The following is a 24,871-nucleotide window of genomic DNA, read 5'->3' as shown; positions in this document are numbered from 1 at the left end:
CAAGTGTTTTCCTTTGTTCCTAAAGTCTTTGCCCCTCAGCTCCCCTTCTGTTGTTTCTGGATCAGGAGTTCTGGTAGTCTGTTGAAGCAGTGACCCTGTCCGCACCCGCTAATCCTCAGGATCAACTCTCAGCGGGGGGGGGGGGGGGGGGGGGGGGGGGGGGAGACCTTGTGTGATCTTCAGAGAGATTAGGCAGAGGAGGTTTAACCATAGTGTGAATGCAGTGCCCAGAGCGGCATGGAGAGGAGGGGGGTGGTCTTGTGTCCTGGAACTCCACAGCTGTGCAGTGCAGGCAGTTTGAAGAACCAGACCCCAGATACCCACCTTACACCGTGGTGCGGATAACAGAGGCGGAGATGAGGGCCTATCACCGTTTCTTAGGAAGCTGCATCAGCCTGGAATGTGGGGCAAAAGAAGGTAATGGTGGCTGTGCATTTGCTGTTATTTGTCCTCTTTGCCAGTAGAGTATGGCTTACCTGAGAAGTTTCACATTAAAAGAGTTATTTTATAATCATGTTTCTCGTTAAGGAGTTTAGAAAGGAGTCTTAAAGGAGTACCGATTAGCTATTCTAATGCTGTAAATAGTCATTTATTGAGATAGGGTCACAATAAAAGTAGACGATCAGAACCGGGTTGCAAGGTTCAGGAGGGCTTACTTTCAAAGCCCAGACAAGCGTGTGTATCTATAAGTGTTTTATATCTATATGTGGTATAAATATCATCTACCAATGTGATAGATAATTGGTTCATCATAGGTAAAGGGATGGTTATTTTAAAGTTTTTTTGTTCAGTTGTATTTTCTATTTTAAAAGGAACTGAATCGTATTGCTTTTATATAATGAAATTAAGAATTAAGGAGGGCCTTCTCTCAGTGTGTCTGCCATGGACTTGGAAGCCAGCAATGCAAATACTCTTACCTGAAACACTTGTTTCTTAGGCTGCTTCTACCATGGAGGGCCTTGCTGCTGGGCCTTTGCTGTTCTCGTGGAGGGCCTCTCTGTGGGCCACTACTGTTCTCAAGGAGATCCTTACTTATAGACACCTGCTGCTGTAATTGAGGGTCTCACTTATAAATCTCTGCTAGTCCCAAGGAGGGACTCCATTATGGGCCTCTGCTTTTGCTGCGGGGGCTCACCTATGAGCATCTGCTGTTCCCATGGAGGGCCTCAATTATGGTCCCCTACTGTTCACAAGAAGGGCCTCATTTATAGGCCCACGCTGTTGGAGGCCTCACCAATAGGCCTGTGCTGTGCCTATGGAGGCCTTACATATAGGACACTGCTGTTGCTATGGAGGCCTCATTATGGGTCCCTGCTGTTCTTATGGAGGACTCACTTATGGTAATCTGCTGTTGCAGTATAGGCCTCACTGATGGCCTCTCTTGTTCCTATGGAGGCCTCAGTTATGGGACTGTGATGTTCCTAAGGAGGCTACATGTATTGGCCTCTGCTGTTCCTTATGAGATCTCACATAGGGGCCTGTGCTGTTCCCAAGGAAGGCCACACTTATGGGTCTCTCATACTTCTATGGAGGACCTCACTGATGGACCTGTACTGCTCCTAAGGATGACCTCCCTTATGGGCCTCTGCTCTTCCCATATAGGGCCTCATTGTGTTAACCCCATTGGTTGAGTATAAAGCCATCATCACAGTTTCAAGGCAGATTTGAAGCAAGCTTTCATTTTATAGTGCCCAGGAGGATACACTCTGCCCATGTCCATACCCAGTTCCCAGGAAATGCCCCCAGATCACATTTTACATGGGCTTAAAAAGGCCAAACCTACAGTTTACTACATTTCTCATCAGGTCCAATCAGGTAGAGGCATACATCCTACCCTATTTTGCCTGCGTACTTCCTGCCTATAACCAATCAAGGGCATCCTGATACATTTCCTACCCACCTACGTCCCGCTCACATGTGATCAAGCACATCGGTTGTGGATGGGTCAAACAACGTCTTTAGGGAGTGGATACATGTGGCTTATTATTTCTCATAAATAATAGCCTCTAGCATTTCAGGAACTATCTGTCTTTGGGCAAGGTGACTGCAGATCAGGGGCATTTTGGTTTCATGGATCTCTTAGGCATAGTAATTTAAACTTAAAATTTAACTCAGGCTTTCCTTCCTTCTACCTTGAGTTATATACACTGTATCAAATCCTGGACTCTGTGAGAGGGACCTGTATATATTAGGATCTAATAACCATAAGCTTAATGGTACCCAGACAGGACTTATCACTTAGTTAAAGCATCAGTGATGTAAGAGTCAACAGTGATTAGCAGAAACAGAAGATCCAAAGGCCCTGTGATGGCTGACATCAGAGTCACTATCTAGAAGGAGCCTGGAAATGAGAATGGGGACCAATTATTTATTTCATTTCAGGTCTCCTTTTTTGCAATGCTTTCATTGAACATACCCAGGTTATCTCTAATAATCCCTGAGTGGTTTATATAGAAACAACAATTTTCTCTTGAAGCCACACAATAGCCTCTGTTTTACATAGAGCAGGTTGAGTACCCTATAATATTGTAGAAATGTTTCAGCTAATGAATTTACCTGTTACCAGATCTGGGTCTATTTGGTTTTAATAGGTGCCTTTCCTGCTGTGGATATCGTTCTATATAAATAAAAAACTGATGGCCAGTGACCAGATCCAAGCTGGAATGGCTACCCACTATACTTTCCCAACATGCCAATAGGCACTGTAGGTAGCTATTTTGTCTCCTGTGCCAGGTAGTATTCTTTTGATCTAACATTCCAGCCCATCGGAGGACAAGGGATGATGTAGTCTCTTCTATAACTCCTTCCTGCTGAAACTAGGACATTGTTGTCAGGGCCCAGGAGGGCTGGAATGCTACTCAAATGGAGGAAGGAATTCAGGCAATGGAGCATTCATCAGAAGCATCTGGTTTGCTGATCCAGCTCAAGACAGGGAGCGATCAGATTGGTTGGATTGATCCACAGTTGTTTGGAGCAGGTTGTAGTTAGTAGCTGATGCTTGGATGGTGTCTGTCAGCCGAGTGGAAATCTGCTAAGACAGATATAGAGTAGGGGCAGAAGTTAAAATTCAGGAATATAAAGAAACATTTTTGTCTTAGGGTTTCTATTGCTGTGAAGAGAGACACCATAACCACGGCAACTCGTATAAAGGAAAAACATTTAATGGAGGCAGTTTACATTCTCAGAGGTTTAGTCCATTATCATCATGGTGCAACATGGTGGCATGCAGGCAGACTCGGTACTGGAGAAGGAGCTGAGATTGGAGAAGGAGCTATGTCTTGATCTCACAGGCAATAGGAAGTAAATTGAGAGACTGGACATGGCTTGAACATATATGAGACCTTACAGCCCACCTCCACTGCGGCGCGCTCCTCGGTCAGCGAGGAAGAACGACCACCATGCGAGGATCCGTCTCAGACCACACTTTATTGGAGCGCCTCTTGATTAAGGGAGAGCGGGAGGTGAGGGGCCCCGAGAACTAAACTGCAGCTGCTTATAAAGGGAATCAGGCAAACGTGCCGTACTGTGATTGGGTCCCGCCAGAATGCTAGCACGGGGAGCCACGGGATAGGCTGAGGACATAAGGCCAATTACCATACTGGTGCATCATAGCCAAATATGGAGTTGTTTACAGCTAGGCTCCCAGGAAGCCAGCGCCATCTTTGGATAGCGGCTCCCTACACTCCACAGTGACACAATTTCTCCAACTAGGCCACACTTCCTAATAGTGCCACTCCCTTGGGAGGCATTTATTTTCAAACCAGCACAGTCTTACATTGGGAACTTTCAGGACCATAGTCCTAGTAGTTAAGGGAAGGGAGGAGTATCAAGCTGAGAGAGAGAGAGAGAGAGAGAGAGAGAGAGAGAGAGAGAGAGAGAGAGAGAGAGAGAGAGAGAGATCCCATCCCCAGGACTAGAAAAGTCAGGAAATGTAGGCTGTATTTATCTGAATTCCTTTTGATCTGTAAGAAGTGGATCCAAGTCTTGTGAGTCCTTTGATTCTCTGAAGGTTATATCAGCTTTTTTCTTTTCCTTTTTTTAGTTTACAAAAAGTCCTAAAGGTTTTAGATATATTAGCATTACCAATCTGAAATCCATATTGTAGAAAAGTCAGTAATAAGTGTCTACAAAACAACTGGAGTATAACTCACACCTTTGAGCCCTAGAAAAGCTGTAGATTGGCTTAAAAAGTATGAACATTTTTTTTCCTGTCTAGAGAGCCAAATATAGCTTGATGAGAAACACCTTAAGTCTGTACTTAGAAGACAATTAGAAGAAATTTAAAATCTTGAACTTGTGCCTAAACACTAAGTAGATCCTGGTAAGTTCATGAGAATGCTGTTGATCAGTGTTAAAACTCTGAACTTTTGAAATCCTAGTATAACAATAGTTTAGAAGGGGGAAACAAATCAGAACCATTCCCCATTTTTCTCATGCATTAAATCACTTTCTTTCACCTTTACAACTTGCATTTACACATCTGAAATCATTTTCTTTCTTTCTTTTCCAGAGCTGAGGACCAAACCCAGGGCCTTGTACTTGCTAGGCAAGCGCTCTACCACTGAGCTAAATCCCCAACCCCTGAAATCATTTTCTTAGGCAATCAGAACTTACATAGACTCTCATATCCTCAGACCTTATATACTTTAGGACATTTTCTTAGACCCTCAAAACTTGCATAGACTTTTAACCCTTTTCTTTCCATCTAATAATTTACCGGAGACACAGTCGCTGCCAATCACATTCCTCTAGTGGAAAGTTACATCTGAAGCATGTTTATCTTTTAATATGAAGCCTGTTGGCAAGGCAAACCTGTCTAGCCTTTCTCAACAGGAGACCTAGTAGTTCTAGAAAAATCAAGGCTTGGTTTTTATATATGAAATCAGCTAACAAGGTGGCAGTAGCCTTGGAGAAGAACTTGGTTGCCTGCTGCTGCTAAGCTGACAAAGACATAGTCAGCCTAGCTGTCAATACCACCAGAGATCAAGGAGGATAAATGACAGTAGAAAGTATAATCCAAATGTCCTGTGTATCAATTAAAATAACAGAGACTAGTCCATTACCCAGATGGTCATATCAGGCTCCTGGTCTCATTGGCATTAGGGGCAGAAGTACCAGGACAGCATCAGTCTTCAGCCACCAGACCCAATAGATGAGAGGCTTTTCCTGTGGAGGAGAAATATGGTGGGGACTGACCTTACTTTGTCTAGGCAAAGGGGGGCAATGAACTCTCACTGTCCTGCTTGTCCACAGTTTGGGCTGGGTTCTGGTGGCTGACGCAGCCTTGGGGCAGTCTTTCCAAGTGGTTAGCATTACCATGATCCAGGTGGAGTTTTCATGGTGCCCTATCATCTTCTTTGCAGATCTCGGGGTCACTGGTGGGAGCTGTGGGTCTCTGTCATGCTAAGTTTTTTCCATTAAACATTTTAATACCATATTCATCAGATCTCTGACAAGTTTGAGGACCATTATCTATTAAGTATATCTGAGGTAAACAAACCTAGGCTTAACCTTATAAAACACATATAGGAGGCTAAATAAAGCTCTTTCCTATAATTAATTACATTAGTGCTTGGCATGACTACAATTATAGTTCTGAACATATTAAAGAATTTGATCCTTTATGAGGTGGCTATTTACTTGCATGTCTTAATCATCTTTCACAGTTTACAAGCCAGCCTTAAATAATGACAATTCCTGAATTGAAGCTCTTTTTAGTATCAAATAAAACTTTGAACTCATAAACACAATCCACAGAGAGACTGGGAATGTTTCTGATCCTTTGATAGTGCACTGTTACAGAATATAACAGTTTTTTTTTAATATGATTCAGTTTATCAAAAATAGCTTAAGCTTAACAAAGTTAGGAAAGACAAGGAGGCTAGATGTACATTCTTAAGCATGAATAGACCCTGGGTAAGGAGTAACATTCTCTAAGTCAGTAGTTCTCAAACTACCCAATGTTGTGATCTTCTCCCCCAACCATATTTTTCGTATGGGAGGCCCAGCTCCTGGGCCTCTGCTGTTTCTAATGGGAGGCCCAGCTCCTGGGCCTCTGCTGTTTCTAATGGGAGGCCCAGCTCCTGGGCCTCTGCTGTTTCTAATGGGAGGCCCAGCTCCCGGGCTTCTGCTGTTTCTAATGGGAGGCCCAGTTCCCGGGTCTCTGCTGTTTCTAATGGGAGGCCCAGCTCCCGGGCTTCTGCATTTTTCTTATGAGAGGCCCAGCTCATGGGCTTCTGCTGTTTCTAATGGGAGGCCCAGATCCTGGGCTTCTGCTGTTTCTAATGGGAGGCCCAGATCCTGGGCTTCTGCTGTTTCTAATGGGAGGCCCAGATCCTGGGCTTCTGCTGTTTCTAATGGGAGGCCCAGATCCTGGGCTTCTGCTGTTTCTAATGGGAGGCCCAGATCCTGGGCTTCTGCTGTTTCTAATGGGAGGCCCAGATCCTGGGCTTCTGCTGTTTCTAATGGGAGGCCCAGATCCTGGGCTTCTGCTGTTTCTAATGGGAGGCCCAGATCCTGGGCTTCTGCTGTTTCTAATGGGAGGCCCAGATCCTGGGCTTCTGCTGTTTCTAATGGGAGGCCCAGATCCTGGGCTTCTGCTGTTTCTAATGGGAGGCCCAGCTCCCGGGCTTCTGCTGTTTCTTAGCCTCCCATAAGAAACAATGGAAGCCCATAAGTGAGGCTGTCATAGGAACGGCAGAGGCCCAGAAGAGCTTGTAGGCTCTTCATGAGATCAGAAGTGTCTCTGCTGCCGAGACAGCCCATGTTAAGTTTTACATTTTACTTAAGAGAACAATGAAACAAAAATGCCCCTTATCTGCAAGACCCTTGTCCAGGGACTAGTATTTCTTGAAACACCGAGGGCTGCTCTTTAGCGAGATAACAAGCCACATGTTTTCACTTCCCCAAACACATCTGTTTGACTCATCTGTACCCAATGTGCTTGAGCCCACACGCCCTGAGGTTCCATGGCAGGAAGTGTGACCGGATGTACCCTGGCCCGGACTAGATGCTGGCAGGAGGCGTGCAGGAAGGAAGTCAGGGTGTATGTTGCCTCTGATTGGACCTGAGGGGAAACGCAGTGAATTGTGGGTTTTCCTTCTTAAGCCCTTGCAAACGTGACTTGGGGCCATTTTCGGGGAACCTAGGTGTGGACCTGGGCAGAGCCCATGCACCTGGCCACTATTTAATTAAAGTTTGCTTCAAATTTGGCTTTAAATTGTGGTAGTCATCTTATTATTGACCATCTTATTATTAACATTTCCTGGATCCCCCCAGAGAGATTCAGACCATCTATCAAAAATTCTAAAGCTAGACTTTCCCTCTGGAACTCTGGGGCTGGGGGGCTGCTTCAGGGGGCATGTGCCTTGAGATGGTCCAAGGCTCAGAGCCGCCTTTGGTATGTGGATTTTCAGGGTGAACTCCCACGCTGAGAAAAGCAGCAAGCATCTGAGGAGGCCTCCTGGTGAGTCATAGTCGGGTTCTGTTTTGTGGGATGCCTGGGATGTGGAGGGGCTTCAACAGGACCCCAACATTCTCCCATCCAGGACAAATAGCGAGATGTCACACACATACCTGGTTCTGGTTTTGGTTGGAAACTTTTGTCTGTGTCCCAGGGAAGGCTTTGTCTGTCTGTTGGAAAGTTGTGTCTGCCTGCTTTGTTGGGAAGTTTTATCTCTCTCTGTTTTTCTGGGTATCTGTAAGTTTTATTGCAAGCATAGGGCTGAGACAGAAATAGGTCAGACATTTTTGCTGTCTCTGCTGCCAGTAGTCTCCAGCTGCCACAGCCACCATGGCTGCTCCTACGGCCAGGGCTCAGAATCTATCCCTGGGCTCTCTGCCCACAGGTCATCAGGCGTTCAGATGTCCTTTGGGCGTGAATAACAGTAAAGTTGTTTTATGCTGTTTTATTTTATTGGAAAGCTGGAGCTAGAGTTGGCTTATGGCTCTTCCTTCTCTATTTAAAAGTTTCCTCTGTGTCCTGTGTCAGCTGACTCACCTTAGACCACGACAGGGAAAAGAAAGCGGATCAGTCCAAAAAATTAGATTTGGTTTATGTGAGCATTCTGTACCTCAGTATTTATACGTTTATTTTACTGGATATGGCTAAAAGTCTATGGAATCTATGAAAAAAGTTAACTTAAAACTACTAACAGTGGGGGTTGAGAGTTAAAACTCTATGCACAGGTAATCCCCCCCGAGCTGAGGACCGAACCCAGGGCCTTGCCCTTGCTAGGCAAGCACTCTACCACTGAGCTAAATCCCCAACCCTGCATAGGTAATCTTAAAGGAACCATGTGGCATGATTCCATTTTGCAATATAAGCAACTCATGTACTGCCACCATTTAGGCAGCCACATGGCTGGCAGCCATCTTTGTTAGGGCTGGGGGAAGATGGATGTCATGTGACTTTACTACCATCTTGATTAAAGGTGACCACATGGCACAGGTCTACCAAGGAGGTAACAACAGGTCTCCAAGGTATTTTGGATTAGGATGGAATTTTGGATAATTCATGTTTTGTCTTGTCTTGTCCTATTCTGTCCTGTCCTAAAAACAAGGTTTGTGAAAGATGGGATTTAAAAACAATGTTTGTTTAATAAGGTAATTAAACTGCACCTCCATGCCTTCATATGCCAGAATGTACCTTGTGCTGGCAGCCAAACTTGGTAACATAGAGTCACCCAGCTGGTGACGGTTTCATCAAAGACATGAAAGGGTCAAGGGGAGCAGCTGAGGCTTGCAACAGTGTGGCCGGGCTACAGTTCCTAGAGAGAGCCCAGTTGCAATGGTGGACCCTAGCAGTTTTGGAAATGCCGGTGCCATGTGACAGTCACCAGAAGCATCAGCCACAATGAAATGGAGCTGGCTAGGATCTAGAGGGCAGGCCGTGTATATGCTGCTGAGAGCTGGAACAAAGAGGTGATCTAACCCCTCAGGGAAGCCCAAAGGATTGTGAATGAATCCCAGGTACTGAACTTTGAATTTGTTTGCACTCTTGGAGCTTGGTTTTGCATTATGTAGATTGTGGCTGTGCCCTGTATCTTCCCTCCTGAAGTTAAAAAAGGGTACTTTCCCACAGATGCTGTATTTTATACATATACTTGTATGAGGACATTTTCAAAGGCAAGCGTTATAATATATTTGCTACTTCATCAGACTTTGCTTTCATACTTTAGTACACATGTGCTCAACTATACACCCCACAAAATTTTCAAAGGCCTTGAATTAAAATATCAATCATTGCCCTAAGTTTGCCAAACTAACCTGTACTAAGAACTCTACAGTTTGTTAACTGTGCGGAAAGTATTACATTTGAAAGAACAACAGGAACTTTTTAGAGAGAAGTGTTAGCAGAGGTTTTGGAGAATAACCAATAAACTTGGCAATTGCCTGTAATGCTTGAAAGGGGTACTCCATGGGACCCCTTTGGCCAGTGATTTAACAAGATGTAACCCATTCCTAGTACTGGAGATTTTTACTTAGTGGCACAAGATATTTAGTTGGGCATATATGCAAAGGACTCTACATCTTACTGTAGAGATACTTTCTTATTCATATTCATTGCTGCTCTATTCATAATATTCAGAAAATGGAACCATCCTGGATGTTGATCAACTGATGAATAGATAATGAAAGTGTGGTACATTTGCACCATGGAATATTTTTCAGATGTTAAGAAATATGAAAATTGCAGGCAAATGGATGAAGCTAGGGGGGAAAACATTTTGGGTTAGTTAACCCAGACTCCCAGAAACAACTCTTATATGTTTTCTCTTATATGTGGTTGTTAGCTTTTAAGCTTTCAGTGTGTATGCTACAATCTGAAGACCCACAGAGGATAGGTATTACCGTAGTTAGGTTACCACTGCTGTGATGAAACACCATGACCAGAACCAACCTGGGGAGGAAAGGGTTTGTTTGGTTTGCATATCCTGAATCACATACACTGAGGAAAGCCAAGGCAGAACCTCAAACCAGGCAGGAACCTAGAAGCTGATGCAGAAGCCATGGAGGGGTACTGCTTACTGGCTTGCTCCTCATGGCTTGCTCGTCCTGCTTTCTGATAGAACCCAGGACCACCAGCCTAGGGCCTCTCTCATCAGTCAGTAATTAAGAAAATGCCCTACAAGCCTGCCTGCCTATGGCCCAATCTCAAGCATTTGTTTTCCAGTTGAGCTTCCCTCCTCTTAGATGACGTTAGCTTGAGTCAAGTTGACATAAAACTTGCTGGGACAGGCACTAGTAAAGGACAGGGGGAAAGAAGAGGACCTCCCGAGGAAGGGGAAATAGAGTGCAGTGTTAGGGGGAAACTGGAATAGGAGGATTAAATATGGAAGGCAACGGGAGAGCAGGGTACAGGAGGAAACATGGGGAGGGACAACTAACTAAAGTCCTTTTGAAAAACCACATGGAAACCTACTACTGTATAGCCTTCTTAAGGCATATATAGACATGACAGACATTTAAATGGAGTCGCCTTAGAGTCTTCATTTTCAAGTTCAGATGAAGAAATGGTTCAGGGTAGAGTGCACACTGATCTGGGATACGAGCTGGAGTCACAAGCCAGTGCCTGTAACTCATGTGCCAGGGAACCCCAACATCCCTGGCTTCTGTGGACACCCACACTCTCTCTCAAATAAAGTGAGTCTTTAAAAGAAAAATTAAAAAGTTCTAGTGATTTCAGAAGCTGTTGGGGAGAATTTATAAACATGCAGGTGGAGCACCCCAAAAGTTATTACTAAAACAGAAAAACCTTTCTGGAAAAATTGGGTGTTTCATGAATTTTCTTAATATTCTCTAAGTCTTTGATGTTTTTCATTTGGAATTACCCTGGTGATGGCTCCCTGCCCCCAATATAAGAGTTATAGAAGGCTACAGCAAGGGTCAGAATGCCAGTCCGGTTTCAGTTGCTGAGCGATCTCTGCAGAGTGTGTTAGTCGGCTCCGTGACAAACAGTGTGCCATAGACAGGCCATTTATAGGGAGCACATGGTTTTATAGGGAGCACACCATTTTTATAGGGAGCACACGGTTTTATAGGGAGCATACAGTGGAGTAAGTTTTTCACCTTGTGGCCAGATGCAACAAGATAGAAAAGCCAGAGTTCTGAGGAATCTGTCTGTCTGCACTCAAGTTCTAGGGTTGTAGACAGGTATGCCTTCATTGTGGGCTGTCTCGTGGCTGCTAGGACCCAAACTCAGGGCTTCACTCTTGGGCAGGAAGCACTCTACCCACTGAGTTATCTCTGTGGCCCCTCAAACCACGTTTTTTTTCAAACCACTTTTTAACAGGGTCTCCTTTAAGAGTTGAGAAGCCTGGTGCAAAAGGTAACAATGAAGGTCCCCATGCCCTGTTAAATAGCACACTCAGTGTATTTCGTTTTATATTTTCATACTTATTTGCATATTTGAGCATCTTCCAGTTTTCCTACTTTGACTACTATAACCTATAACAGAATTGAACACGCATAAAGTCATGGTTTGGGGCCAGAAAGATGGTTCAGTGAGCAGGGCTCTTGCTGCCAAGGGTGACAATGTGAGAGAACTGACTCCTGCAAGCTGTCCTCTGACTTCCACACTTGTGCGTGGCATGTGTGCCACACCCCAAATAAATGAATGTAATATTAGTTAAAAAAGATAATTTTTATAGAACCGAGAATCATAAACTATTGACAATAACTAAATTGAACATCCACATTGTAGTTCTGTTGCTGGGTCAGTTATACTTGAGTGGATAATAGGTATAGACGTACCCCAAGAAACACTTTTTCTTCCCTTCATGTTAGCAGAAAATCACTATATAGTTATAATTGAAAGTTCAACATAATGTGATCTCTGGTGATAGCAGTGATCTAAAGTAGCTATGATTTAAGTGGAATGGAGTGTGTTTAAATGAGGTCAAAATCTGAGTATATTTGCATTATGAATCTGAAAAATAAAAGGAAAATGATTGATACCTGGTATTACTGGACATAATACTTAATTATGTAGGAACATATAGGGTTTATACTGTGTAAGAAGCATTTGACAAACTGATTAATTTGTCTTTTCTCTTGCCTAAGTGCTTCCAGTGATCAATTCCTTCCTGCTCTCTGAAGCTGGACGAGCTCCTGATGTCAATCGTGGTACAGACTGTAAACCATCATAGAATCCTGACAACTGCCTCATCCTTCTATGCCATCTTAAAAGATCCACGGGGAGTCTTCTCCTGGGCCTGATGAACATAAAGAGTAAATGTGAAGGGCTACCACGTGCTCTGCCAGGGCTGTGCTCTGGACCCAGGTGCTGGGGCTCCTGGGGATTTCATGTATATGAGAAGGAAATCTGTGAAGGGCTCAAAAGTACAGAGCTTAAGACAGAGTATCACAAGGAACCTCTGTGGGAGGGTGGAAGTGTTTCAGTCTTGATGTGTATCATATCATGATCATGTCAGTTTATATGTTTGTTCAGATTTAATAACTGTACACTTGATATTTGTGTGTTCTGCTTGTATTCAGCAAAATTTTGTTAGTATAAAAATAAAGGCTACAGAGAACACTTTTAATTATGTAAACTAAGAGTGTTTTGAATTTCTATTAGTGTGTGTGTGTGTGTGTGTGTGTGTGTGTGTGTGTGTGTGTGTGTATAATGTATACAGATGCACTCATCCATGTGGGCATATATGGAGGGTAGAGGTTGATATCAAGATGTCTTTTTTCTTAATCACTATTTGTTCTATAACACCACATGTCACTCTCACCTCAGCCCCACAATTCAGCTCAGTAGTTGAGGAGGGCTGGAGAGGTGGCTATAGGTCCTTTTCCCTGATCACAGAAAAACAGAAATGGTCAATGACAACCCATGTCTGAGTCACCAAAGCAATTCCGTGTCTAGTCACAGTGATTAATCTGGGGATGACCACTTGGGGCAATGAAAGTTAGGACCAGGGTTTTATTGAGACTGTTAGAAAACTAGACTTGCTATTTTTTCTGCTGGGAATTCTAGCTGCAAAGGTGATGCCCAAGTCCAAGCTGCCATGGGCCACAGTGCACATGAAGCCATCACAGATACAGAGTCACAACAAAGACAGATTGACTCCTAAGGACACTAATCCAGAGACCTTTAAGGCTGTTCTGTATAGTCTTCCATTTCTGTACCAATATTATCCCAGTTGTACTTAAGCCAAGTTGATTAAGGTTGAATCAGACTATAAATTCTCAGTGGAGGGACTCCAGGCTGATCAAATTGTCTAGGCAGCTCTCACTTTAAATTCAGTAAAGATACAGTCCCTCTATCTCATTTACCAGCTGGGTTATTATGTTGTAAACCTAAAACTAGAATGCCTTATGTGAAATTTTTGCTTGAAAACTTATCATTGCAACTGAGGGCACACAAGCTTACCCCCTTCTAAACTGAGACAACAGAGGCAAACCAGGAAGATGAGCAGACCACAAAGGCTACCGCAGAGACGATCTGAGCTCCAATCAGCTCCTCTCAAACACTGTGAAGCTGGATTTACGCTTTAGCACTGAACTTGCCAGAGTCTAAACTGCTGATGCAAGCAAAACTGCACACTGAGACGTGATGTTGGAAGGTTGTAACAGAGAGCCTGCTTGCTTAGACATTTCTACATTTCTACAGCAGGGATCTCTGCCTCAGACCGCAACCGACTCTTAAGTATCATTCTCCATTCCACTGCAACTTGGGTTGCAAGTATCATGGGAGCAATGATGCCACCAATGCCACAAACACAGCATTGATAAAGAGCAGAGGATGAAAATGAAGAAGCCAGTGTTGGGAACGCACATTTTCAAGACCCACCCCTGCGCTTCAATGTTTTCAATATTCAGTATCTTTTTATTTGATACTTATATTTGATGTATAGTACAAGTTGGGATACTTTATTAGTATAAAATTTCAGTCTCCCCGGCTACGGTGTGAATTCCTTCAGGCACAGAACCTTATCTTCCTATACATACAATAGATCTGACATAAAATAGATGAAAATATCTGGTAGAAGCAGGGAGGGGGGACAGAGAGAGAGACAGAGAGACACAGAGACTGTGGTGTTGTGTTCCCCAAAATATTGTGCATGCTAATAAACTTATCTGGGGTCAGAGAAGAGAACAGCCACAATATTAAACATAGAGGACAGGCAGTGGTAGCACATACCTTTTTTTTTTTTTTCTATTCATTCACATTTAATACAAAAAAAAATACTTGGAAACATTTCCATATAATGTTTGACACAGAAATCATCAAATAGAAGTATACAATGTTGACAGGAGGCAGTACATTTATAATTTATAACCCCAAATGTATTTATAAATTAGAAATGGAAAGATCTACAAATGAAATTATGAAGGTTCACCAAAGTCATTTAATCTGTCATACCTTTAATCCTAGCATTCCAGAGGCAGAAATCCCTTTGGATCTCTGTGAGTTCGAGGCCACATTGGATACAGCCAAGCATGGTGACTTATGCCTTTAATCCCATAAAGTGAGCCTTTAATCCCAGGGAGTGATGGCAGAAAGCAGAAAGTTATATAAGGCGTGAGGACTAGGAACTAGAAGCTTTTGGCCTGGTTAACCTTTTAGGCTTTTGAGCAACAGTTCAGCTGAGAGCCATTCAAATGAGGACACAGATCACCTGAGGAATTGGCGAGGTGAGGAAGCTGTGGCTTGTTCTGTTTCTCTGATCATTCAGCGTTCACCCCAATACCTGGCTCAGGTTTGATTTTATTAATAAGACTCTTTAAGATTCATGCTACAAGAGACAGAGACAGACAGAGAGGGAGGAAGAGGGAGAGGAAGAGAGAAAGAGAGAGAGAGAGAGAGAGATATTTTTAGAAGGAAATTTCTGATGACATTACCTAAATATTCAAAGACATCAATTCTTGTAAACTAGCCAAGCCTGACAATGCTTAGCATCCAAGATCAGATGATATAGGACACATCTAGGTAAGTATTTTAATGTGAGAAATGATGCCTTACCTATGGTGATATTTTATTTGTACTGAAATGTGATTTTATTTGTATGTTAATAAATAAAGTTGCCTGGGGGTCAGAGCTAATAATAATCCATAGCAGAAACTGGGCAGTGGTGGTGCACGCCTTTAATCCCAGCTCTTGGGAGGCAGAGCTAGGCGGATCTCTGTGTGTTCAAGGATATAGCCAGCATTGGAGACACACGCCTTTAATCTCAATAGCAACCATAGAAGACCTGGAGGTCTGTACAGACGGGCAGTGATGAGGAGGTCATGTGGTTGGGTTTACAACCAATGAGAAGGCAGAACAGAAAGTCTATAAAAAAGACAAACAGACAGGAAGTAGCTCTCTTGCTGAGGAGGACAGAAGCGGCAGTGAAGGATAAGGTTTTTAGGTCTTAGCTATTGCTCTGATCTCTTGGGCTTTCATCTCTGCATTGACTCTGTGTTTCTTATTTAATAAGATGGTTACACATACACTTACCCGTGGATAAGACCTCCTCCCAAACATCTCCCTCACCAGGCTGATGAATATTCCAGGATGTTTGGGGAAGTGAAGAAATCTCTTCAGGTGATGCTAATGTCATGTCTATGTCCATGTGATTGCTCTGGAATTGGTACCGAGGGATGAAGCAGATTTTGCGTTGTCTGAAAATGTCCTTGATGATCTCTTCCATGTCAATTTCATCTTGCATGCTCAAAAAGATGGAAATTCTTTTGGAATTCTGATACTGACTGTGAGCAATCACCTAAGTGAAAAATGATGGCAATTATAATTTTTAAGACTATAGTTTTTATAAACTAGTAACTCCTCTTACCAATTTCTCCCTTTTGTCGCAGCCTTTTGTAAGTGAAAGTGGTACAGTGAGTTAATGTTCTGTCTTGATACCTGGCTTTTATTTCCATACTCAAGATTTGCATATTCCATGAACCCTTTACCTCTCTGGTAGGCCTGCTGTCTGTATGGAAACTCATTAAGGAGACATGAAGTGGAAAAGCTGTCTATCTTCAGAGTTCCAGGTGTGATCCCAGTTTCCAGTACATGTCAGAGACTTATTAGAGGATTTTGGTTTATTTTCTCTTTGAAATTTGGATCTCATCAATTTTCCAGTCCTTGGATTGTTTGGCATTTCTCCCACCAATTTTAGCCCTTTAGGCCCAACCAAGACCTAACCTTCCTGACCTCTGCAGAAGCTTTACTACATTTAGAATGGCACACAACTCAGCACTTCAGTCTGTAGGAGGTAAGTCATGAGTCAATCACTGCTTACGTGTCCTAAACCAGTCCACAAGCTCCCAGAGAACACGCCCTAAAACAGTCTCTACCAATGCTATTCCGTTCAACTGGGTGTTCAGAAAGTTCATTAAAATGGGAGCAAGGGGCTCCTCATATAAGAATCCTTATTTAGTAGAATCACTCATCAGGCAAAGAGAGCTAAGTTTTGCTCAAAACCCTAGGAACTTACCAGATTCAGAAGTTGGCCCTTAGCTCCCTTTTTTTTTCTCTATTCCTTTTCTGTTCTTTCCTGTCCTCCAAGCTAAGAGAAGGATAATGCAAACACAGCTTACAAATATGACTGGCAGAAAGATACAGTAAAGAAAGCCAAGTTACATGTAATACTGTAAGACCAAAATGAGAACAAAATGCCTCCATCTTAGAAATAAGGCCTAAGCTTTCTCCATTTTAGGTATAGGCCTTGAGTTACTGGAACCAGTCAACCCAGATTCCAGAAATTAGAAAGTGCAAAAGTACAGAGTCACAAGGTATTCATTCGGTGATGACTGTTGAACCAAGGAATGTTCCAACCCTGGTTTCCAGGGTAACTGACCACAGAAATGCCCCCACCTGAGGGCAGCCAATGAGAAATGGTGATGGGCAACCACCCCCTTAGAAGTAAGATTAAACCATGATTTCTAGAAAGTCCCTAGAAGCGAGCCAATCAGAATTGTACCCGTACTAGCACCCATAAATGATGTAACCTTGTGGTTTTTGCCTTTAAAAACTGAGCTTGCAGACAGGTGGGCACTTCTTCCAGCCTCCACTGCATTGGATGTATTGGACAAAGTCCCTGCCTAGGCTTGTATTGCATTTGGATATCCAGAATTAAACCTTGCTTTTGCAAGTATGCATTCCGGCATACTGGTCTTTGGTGGTCTCTCTGGGGGTCGCGATCTGGGCACAATAATACAAAGGGAAGAGAGAAGTGAAGCAAAGCATACCAAACCAGGGCTGAGGTAAGAAAGTCAACCCCCGGTTTCTGAAAAGCTGTAAAGCTGCTGAAAGGCTTGGCATAAGTGAAGAAAATGGAAAGGGGGAACCCAGATTTGGAGGAGGCCCAAGGCTTTGACACCACTTACTATATGAGAAAGTACTTTTCTCAATCTCTTTAAAGCAGAGGATAGAAACCCAAGAGCTGAATAGGCAGTAAGGCACACAGCTACAATTCTGTGTGAGACTATGCACATGCATTTGCCTTCCTGCCTCAAGCCCACTTACATGCTATTTGTTAAGAAGGGAGGAAAAAAGGAAACCCATCATAACAATGAAGACAACAAAGCAGAAATTTGATTGATTCCTATAAGACAGAGGGAGAACGAGACAGCATTTACAGACAACGCAGCCCTAAAACATGGACACAGGAGGCAGGCAGAATCCATTCTTCCCTGACAATTCCGACCAGTGTCTACAAAAATGGGGCTTCTTGTAGCTAACACACTTTCATTCATAAGTATACACAGACAAGAAGGGCCAGGAGTTTCATTCAGTGGTAGAAGGAGTTTCATTCAGTGGTAGAAGGGCTTCGCTACCATGCACAAGGTTCCCAGTTGATGCCCAGTACCCCCAAAGGACATAAATGTGCATAGCTAATAAATAAATGATTTTCAAAAATTTTGAAAAGCCAAAGTACAAAATAGAAAGATTTCTAAAATGAAAAATGGAAGGAAAAAAATGATTCAGTGTTAAACAGATAATTTTAAAAAAATGAAGATTATTTTTAATTTCTAGTTTTCTCAGACAAGCTGAAAACAATAACTGAATCTATAAAACATCAATAGGTTGCTATGGAAAGGAAGCAATAAGAAATAATTATTGGAAATTAAAACCACGATTAACAAAATGAAAACAATCTAGGAAGAAATCCTGCGTGGGGAGACAAATTAGGAAAAAAATAAGAAAAAAAAAATGTTAAGGGACACAGAAGATCAATCTAAACTTTTTACAATCTAAACTTTTTACAATCTAAACTTTTTACTATCTAATTAGCAAGAATTCCTAAAAGGTCCAGAGGAAAACTAGTTATCAAGATGTGGTGGTTTGAATGAGAATGGACACCATAAGCTCATCCATTTGAGTGTGTTCTCAGTTGATGAACTATTTAGAAGGATTAGGAGACGTGTACTTCTTGTGGAAGGTGTGTCACTCAGGGTGGGCTGTAGAGGGCATGAAATCCTTGTGCTCACAGATAAGCACTAGGGAAACCAGGAACATTAAACACTAAGGCTTTTCTCTTCAAAGGAAGAGATATATCATCTCTTTTCTGTCCATAAGCCTGGGAATGAATTTGGTCAATAGCCTGGTGACTTCTGAACTATCTCTATGGCCAGACCACACATGGTTCTCCCTTATTCTTATGTTTGTCTCAGTCATCCTCCCCAGACCCTTATCTTGAGCGTTGTTTCTCAGCCAGTAGAGCCCATCTTTATGGGAGATGTCCCATGTACTTTACAAATGAGAGCAGAGGTGGTCAATAACCTTTGCACTATCTGTATGACCAACACCACATCAGCTCTTCCCCCAGACCTTTAACATGCCACATGTAGTCAATCTATACAATCCATCTTAATGGGAGAGGACACATGTACCTTGGAAAGAGTTTCAATGTAACCATGTCTTAAGCTTTGTTGTATACACAGGATTGAATTAATTATCACCAGAAAACTTTTTCTCAAAATGTGTTGTGCTTAAATATGCCTAACATAAACTGTCCTTTGTTAGCCTCTAGAAGTTTGAACCAACAATAGCCACTGAGTTGTGTTGAGGAAGGCTTACTTTCTTGCTTCACACTGATGATACCCTTCTGGCCTCTGTGATCTCAGAGATCACTGGAGTGGGTTTTGAGGTTTCAAAATCCCACAGCCCATGACATCCAGTCAGTCTCTCTCAGTCTCTCTCATTCTCTCTCTCCCTCTCCCTCTCCCTCTCTCTCTCTCCCTCTCCCTCTCCCTCTCCCTCTCCCTCTCCCTCTCCCTCTCCCTCTCCCTCTCCCTCTCCCTCTCCCTCTCCCTCTCCCTCCCTCCTTCCCCTACTCCATTTTGTGGATAAGATGTAAGGGCTCAGGTACTTCTCCAGCACCATGCCTGCCTGCCTCCATGCTTCCCACCATGATACAGGCTAGTCCTCTGAAACTATAAGCAAGCCCCAAATTAAATGCTTCTTTTTATAAGTCGCCTTGGTTATGGTGTCTCTTCACAGCAACAGAACAGTAACTAAGCCACAAGATATAATACATAAATCAAAAACATCAGTCTCTAGATTGGAAGTCATAGATCTTGAACAGAATGAGGAAAAAAATAATCAAAAACTTGAAATCAATTTAGCAGTCAAATGGGAGTTGTTGGGTCTAGAGAGATGGTTCAGCAGTTTAAGAGCACTTAATGCTCTCGCAGACAACCTGGATTCAAATTATAGCAGCTACACTGGGTGGCGGTGGTGGTGGTGGCCGCCGCGCACGCCTTTAATCATAGTACTCTGGAGGCAGAGGCAGGTGGATCTCTGTGAGTTCGAGGCCAGCCTGGTCTACAAAGGGAGTTCAGGACAGCCAGGACTACACAGAGAAACCCTGTCTTGAAAAACCCAAACCCAAACCAAACAACAAAAGAAAACAAAAAGCACCAAAAAACCCAAAACAAACCAAAAACAGATTACAGCACCTACATGGGGGCTTACAACCACCCTTAACTATATTTCCAGGGGATCTGGCACCCACTTCTGACCTCCAAAGGCATCAGGTGCACTTGCACGCGCGCGCGCGCGCACACACACAATGCACTTACACACATGCAGGCAAAACATTCATACATATGAACTAAAAATAAAGGTTGCAATCACACTGGTATTTTCTTTAAAAATAACTTAAGGATGTAATCTAAAAAAGTTGAGAAGAAAAAATACATAAGAAAGAAGGCAACGAGTTCCAGATACAACCCTAACTCAGAAGCAGAAACCGGACTGTGCAGATGCAGTTGCCTCACAACGTGAAAATTAATCTACTCCTAGATGAACACAGATTATTACAACGACACAATTTAAAACTAGAAAAACAGACCCAAATTCAGTGTTCTAAGTATGGAGAAATAAAATGTAGCACATTTTTGAACAGCTGTACCACTGAGCCTTATCTGCAGCCCTCCAATTTTTCATTCACCTGCTTCCTCTGCTAGATCTTCTGATCCTTCGGGGGCAACGATCATCTTTTTCATCTCTGTAACCCAATACACAGCAAAACGGTTTGCTACTAGGTGATCAACACATGGGAATGAATTAAATTTAAACCGGGAGGTGAGGGCGTGGATCGACACACTCCGCATCTTCTTAAGCTCGCAGCAAGGCCTTTCCTCACAATAACAAAATAACTCCAAACGTGCCCGGGTCCAACCTCCCTTAGAAGCTCCGGGGCTATCCACAGGCTCCGCCCCCTGCCCTGGGAAGCCAGACAGGCGCCAGGAGCATAAGTGCGCCTGTGCAGACGCGCGAGCTGAGCCCAAGCTTCCAGGCGTTTAAGTCCGTTCTTGCACCTTCGGAGTGAGGAGTGGGACTGGCGCAACCGCTCCTCCGCACTTCCGCCCGCAAACGCTGCTTCAGCTCTGCCCGCCGCAAACGCTGCTTCAGCTCCGCCCGCAGGCTCCGGGCTCTGGGCGCTGCTTACAGCGGTCGCCGCCGTCACGTGGCAATCACCGCCCAGGCCACGCCCATCACTTCTGCCGCGAGGGAGGGGGCGTGGCCTCTGTAGACTGGCCGAGGTGCACCGGCCTCTTAGGCGTCGGAGCCGGCCCCGTGTCTGGTGGCAGCGAAGGGCAGCGTGCTGGGGCGTCCTTGGCCTTTCCTGCACGGTAGCTGGGGGGACTGTGCACCAAGCCCAGGACATTTACCCTCCCTCACAGCCTGCGGAGGTAGCCGTGCTTCTGCAGAAGGTCCAGCAAAGGTACTTGCGGACTCGGTACTCGTCTAATTACCTTAACGTTGTGCAGTGCGGGGCTGAAGAGGCATCAGAAGGAGGGCAGAGCGAGCCAGATGCGCGTACATCATCGCCGGTGGACACTTGGCTTCTCCTGGCCAAAGGACAGAACGTTCTGCTTTACCACCAAGTGCCTGTTTCAGCCAGTTGGCTCGTTACTGATGGATTTGGGGGCCGCTGTAACAGCAAGTGGCAGGCCCTTTCTGGAGATGGATGTCCCGTCTCTGGGAAACTCAGGACTCAGACACGCTGTTCATTATTATCGAAGAGTTTTGCTGCTGTCGGAACCTGCTGTTCAGAGACAGATAATGCCTTTCTCTAGCAGATGTTTGAGTGGAGAGAGGAGATTATAGTAAGTGGATGTGAGGAGGAGGGCTGACTCGGATTTATACCACCATCACCCCCATGTTACCATTCAATAGCTGAGGACTGGCTTTTAAAGAGTTAATTTTTCAGAGCTGGGAAGGTGGTTTAGTTGGTAAAATGCTTGCCACAAAGGCATGAGGAGCCGAGTTCAGATCACCCATGTAAAAAGGTATATAGTTCATTTCTGTCAGCTCTAAGTGCCTGAAGACAAAGCGAGGCGGAAGAGGGAGAACAGAGAAGAAGAGAATTCTTACCATGGACTGTAAAAAAAGCAGTGAATTCACTAACATCTGTGGTCTCATCTTTACGCTTAGAGACCTAACAATTCAGGTCAGTGTGGCCACATAATATCCATTTACCAATACTTGAACATGAGTGTGGTCTATGGATCAGCGTCCCCAAAAGCATGCCAAGTATGGAGAATCCTGTGCCATTCCCACGCCTAGGCAGTCCAAATGGTCCTCAGGTGATCTCTATCCGTATTAATGTTTGAGAATCACTACCATAAATCAATGTATGCAGCAAGGATTAATCTGCAGAAGAAATTTAAAACTTATCGTGCATGTGGTCCTAGGTTTTATCACCAACACCACACACACACACACACACACACACACACACACACACACACACACACACAAATAAGTTGTACGTGAATTGCTGCTGTTGAATTTTGGAGGTAGGCTTTTTCTAGATATCCATGGCTATTTTATGTGGCTTCATATCATGGGCACATCCCTTCAGCAATAAACACGTAGTCTGTCAATATAACCAAGAGGTAAGCCTAGCATACACAAGGCTCTTGGTTTGATTGCCAGTGCAGCAAAAATAATGATAACTTTGTCCAGTTTGGCATGGGGGAAAACATTTTTTTATTTAATCCCAATCTTTGACAAAAATACTTTAGTTCCATATGTACATTTTCATCAAGGATATCGTTGCACCAGTAAATACATGCAACCTTAGGTGTAAAGCTCTTTGGGGTTATGAATCTTCAGAGGGTTCTGTATGTCCTCTCACAGGTAAGGCTTTATGACAGAATCACTGATATCTCCATTTCCCCAATGTTTTCAACCATCTGGAGCTATTATTTTCAGCAGAAATCAAAATCATAGGAAGACTCAATAACAAAATGGTGTCCGACACTAAGGAAAGATGTTGTAGATGACACTGTAGAGTAGCTGAAACAAAAGAAGAGATCAAGTGTTCATATAGAAAACAGGTTGTTAAAGATCTTACAGGCTAATGTCTGAACCTTGAAGGTTCTAGGCCATTCTGAGCTACATAGGTCCATAGGAAAACCCTGACTCAAAACAAAACCAAACCAAAGAAATCTCACACAGGATATCTTGAATTGGTGGCACACACCTCTAATCTCAGTATTCAGAAGACTGAGGCAGGAGGATTGCGGTACCAGGATCATCCTAAGCTACACAACAGAGACTGTGTCTTAAAACAAACAGAGTTTCATGGTTTGAATGTGAAATTCCCCCACCCACAGCCTCATGTGTCTGAACACTTAGTCCCTATCTGGTGGCACTATTTGGGGGTGCTTTGGAAGATTTCTAATAAGTGGATCACTGTGGGCAGCAAAGGTCACAGGTGATATCTTGTTCTGATTCGCCTCAATAGGGTTTTAAGTAACTTCCCACCTGTCTTCTTGCTTATTCCTTTTCCCTTCTCCAGTTTAAAGGTGGTAAAAAAATGAAAGTCCATGCTGTTTAGGAAGCACCATTGTTAGAGTGCTTGCCTTGTATACACAGAGCCTGGTGGTGATAATGTAGCTGTAATCCTAACCCTCAGCTGTGGGAACAGAAGGATCAGGTGTTAAGGTCCGTACTGACTTGGCCCAATATCTCCATTCCCTCAGTTAGGAATCACACCGCAGAGATAGTGTTGATAACTGAGATCTGTGGTGATATTTTATTTGGCTGAAATGTGATTTTATTTGTATGTTAATAAATAAAGTTGCCTGGAGATCAGAGGTAAAAGCAAGCCATTAAACATAAGTCCAGTGGTGGTAGCACATGTCCTTAATCTGATCACATGGCAGGCAGAGTCTCTGTGTGGTCAAGGACACTGCTAATCGTGGTGACACGAGCCTTTAATCCCAGTACCAACCATAGAAACCTAGAGGTCTATGTAGACAGGCAGTGACAAGGAAGTCATGTGGTTGGGTTTAGAGCCAATGAGAAGGCAGAACAGAAAGGTAATAAAAAGACAAGTCATATCGGAAGAAACTCTCTCCTCTGGGAAGCAACGAGGTGAGAGCTAAGATAAGGTCGTCACAACTCTCTGATCTCTTTAGCTATTTACCTGTGTATTTGGTTCTGTGTTTCTTATTTACTAAGACTGTTTAGAATTTCGTCTACAGAGATCCCTTGTAAAGATGTGCCTGCCCTTGGAAAAAGGGGCTCTGTCTTGATTGACTCTATTAATAGTCTGAATGGAAATGTAATGCAAGTGATCTAGATCAAAATAGAGGATTTCTATATGGCCATCACACTTGACCTAAACATTGGAAGATGGCCTAACAAAAGACAGTTTTGTCACACACCCAAAAATCAAGTTTAAAAATGACTTGATATTCATTCACTTAACTGTTTTTCTTCAAACCACTCCAGTTTCCTGCTGTAGGAGCACAAAGAGAAGTGATCCCTTCCTGACTGCTAGAAAGGCAGACTGATCACATAGAGTCTAACTATTGATTATGACTTGACGTGGGGGAAGTGAATTCTACCTTTTGTATCTTGCTTAGGGAGAAAATGGTGGCGGGGGAAGAAGGCAAGAGAAGGTCGGGGAGAAAAGTGATTTGAGTCCTTCCTTTTAGGGAATCATTTCTGACCCCAGCACTGTACATCTGACTGTCCTACCCATGAAGCCCAAATGAAAGGCCAGAGAGTACAGGTTGAGGGGAGAGCATCGGTGAGAAACTGTGAGCAGCCGGGGACTCTGAGATGTAGAAAGTGTGGACTCAGGAAAGAGTCAGGGGGCAGATTTTAGCCCCATATGGTTTAGCCTAGTGACACAGAATGCCGTTGGATAATAGGCACACCCTTATGGAAGAGTCTCTACCTCCAGGTCATCATCAGCCTTTACTTCAGCACCTGTCCCTGTGTGGAGTATTGTTGGAGTTCCAGGCGGACTCGAAAACTTAAAACATGAAACACATCCAGGAACAGATATCAGTCATTTATTCCTTCAAGAGGGAACAAAACATCCGCAACTCCGGGAAGTCAAGTCCTGCCATCTCAGTTGTTTGCAAATGGACGTACTAAGTGCTGGTCACCATTGTCACAGGA

At 43.6% G+C, this 24,871-nt stretch overlaps 2 protein-coding genes across 8 annotated transcripts in view; both read right to left on the bottom strand.

Annotated features, from left to right (window-relative positions):
* LOC121821659 (immunoglobulin lambda-1 light chain-like) overlaps positions 1-24,871 on the bottom strand; it is a 755,041-nt gene that overhangs the window by 458,097 nt on the left and 272,073 nt on the right. The gene's annotated exons all lie outside the window — the stretch shown is intronic.
* LOC143268062 (uncharacterized) lies at positions 1,664-24,817 on the bottom strand. Of its 7 annotated transcripts, none has more exons than XM_076548533.1 (4): positions 20,394-24,817; positions 15,452-15,716; positions 5,064-5,166; positions 1,664-3,031 (listed from the first exon to the last, which is right to left on the bottom strand). In XM_076548533.1, exon 1 carries the CDS (start codon positions 21,111-21,113, stop codon positions 20,484-20,486), a length of 630 nt encoding a protein of 209 aa, XP_076404648.1. In that variant the 5' UTR covers positions 21,114-24,817; the 3' UTR covers positions 1,664-3,031; positions 5,064-5,166; positions 15,452-15,716; positions 20,394-20,483. The 7 variants fall into 7 exon arrangements, with proteins under 7 accessions (XP_076404648.1, XP_076404647.1, XP_076404644.1 ...); XM_076548532.1 differs by having other exon boundaries at positions 1,664-3,028; XM_076548531.1 differs by lacking the exons at positions 1,664-3,031; positions 5,064-5,166 and adding exons at positions 5,173-14,152; positions 14,375-14,747.

The sequence above is a fragment of the Peromyscus maniculatus genome, chromosome 12, assembly GCF_049852395.1.
Source record: "Peromyscus maniculatus bairdii isolate BWxNUB_F1_BW_parent chromosome 12, HU_Pman_BW_mat_3.1, whole genome shotgun sequence".
Classification (NCBI taxonomy): domain Eukaryota; kingdom Metazoa; phylum Chordata; class Mammalia; order Rodentia; family Cricetidae; genus Peromyscus; species Peromyscus maniculatus.
The sequence above is the reverse complement of the archived record's forward strand: the minus strand, read 5'-3'. Positions and strand labels throughout refer to the sequence as shown.

What these genes read in the sequence shown, in the direction of transcription:
- LOC143268062 (XM_076548533.1), bottom strand. Translation starts at nt 21,113, where the DNA reads ATGTCCTGGGCTTGGTGCACAGTCCCCCCAGCTACCGTGCAGGAAAGG.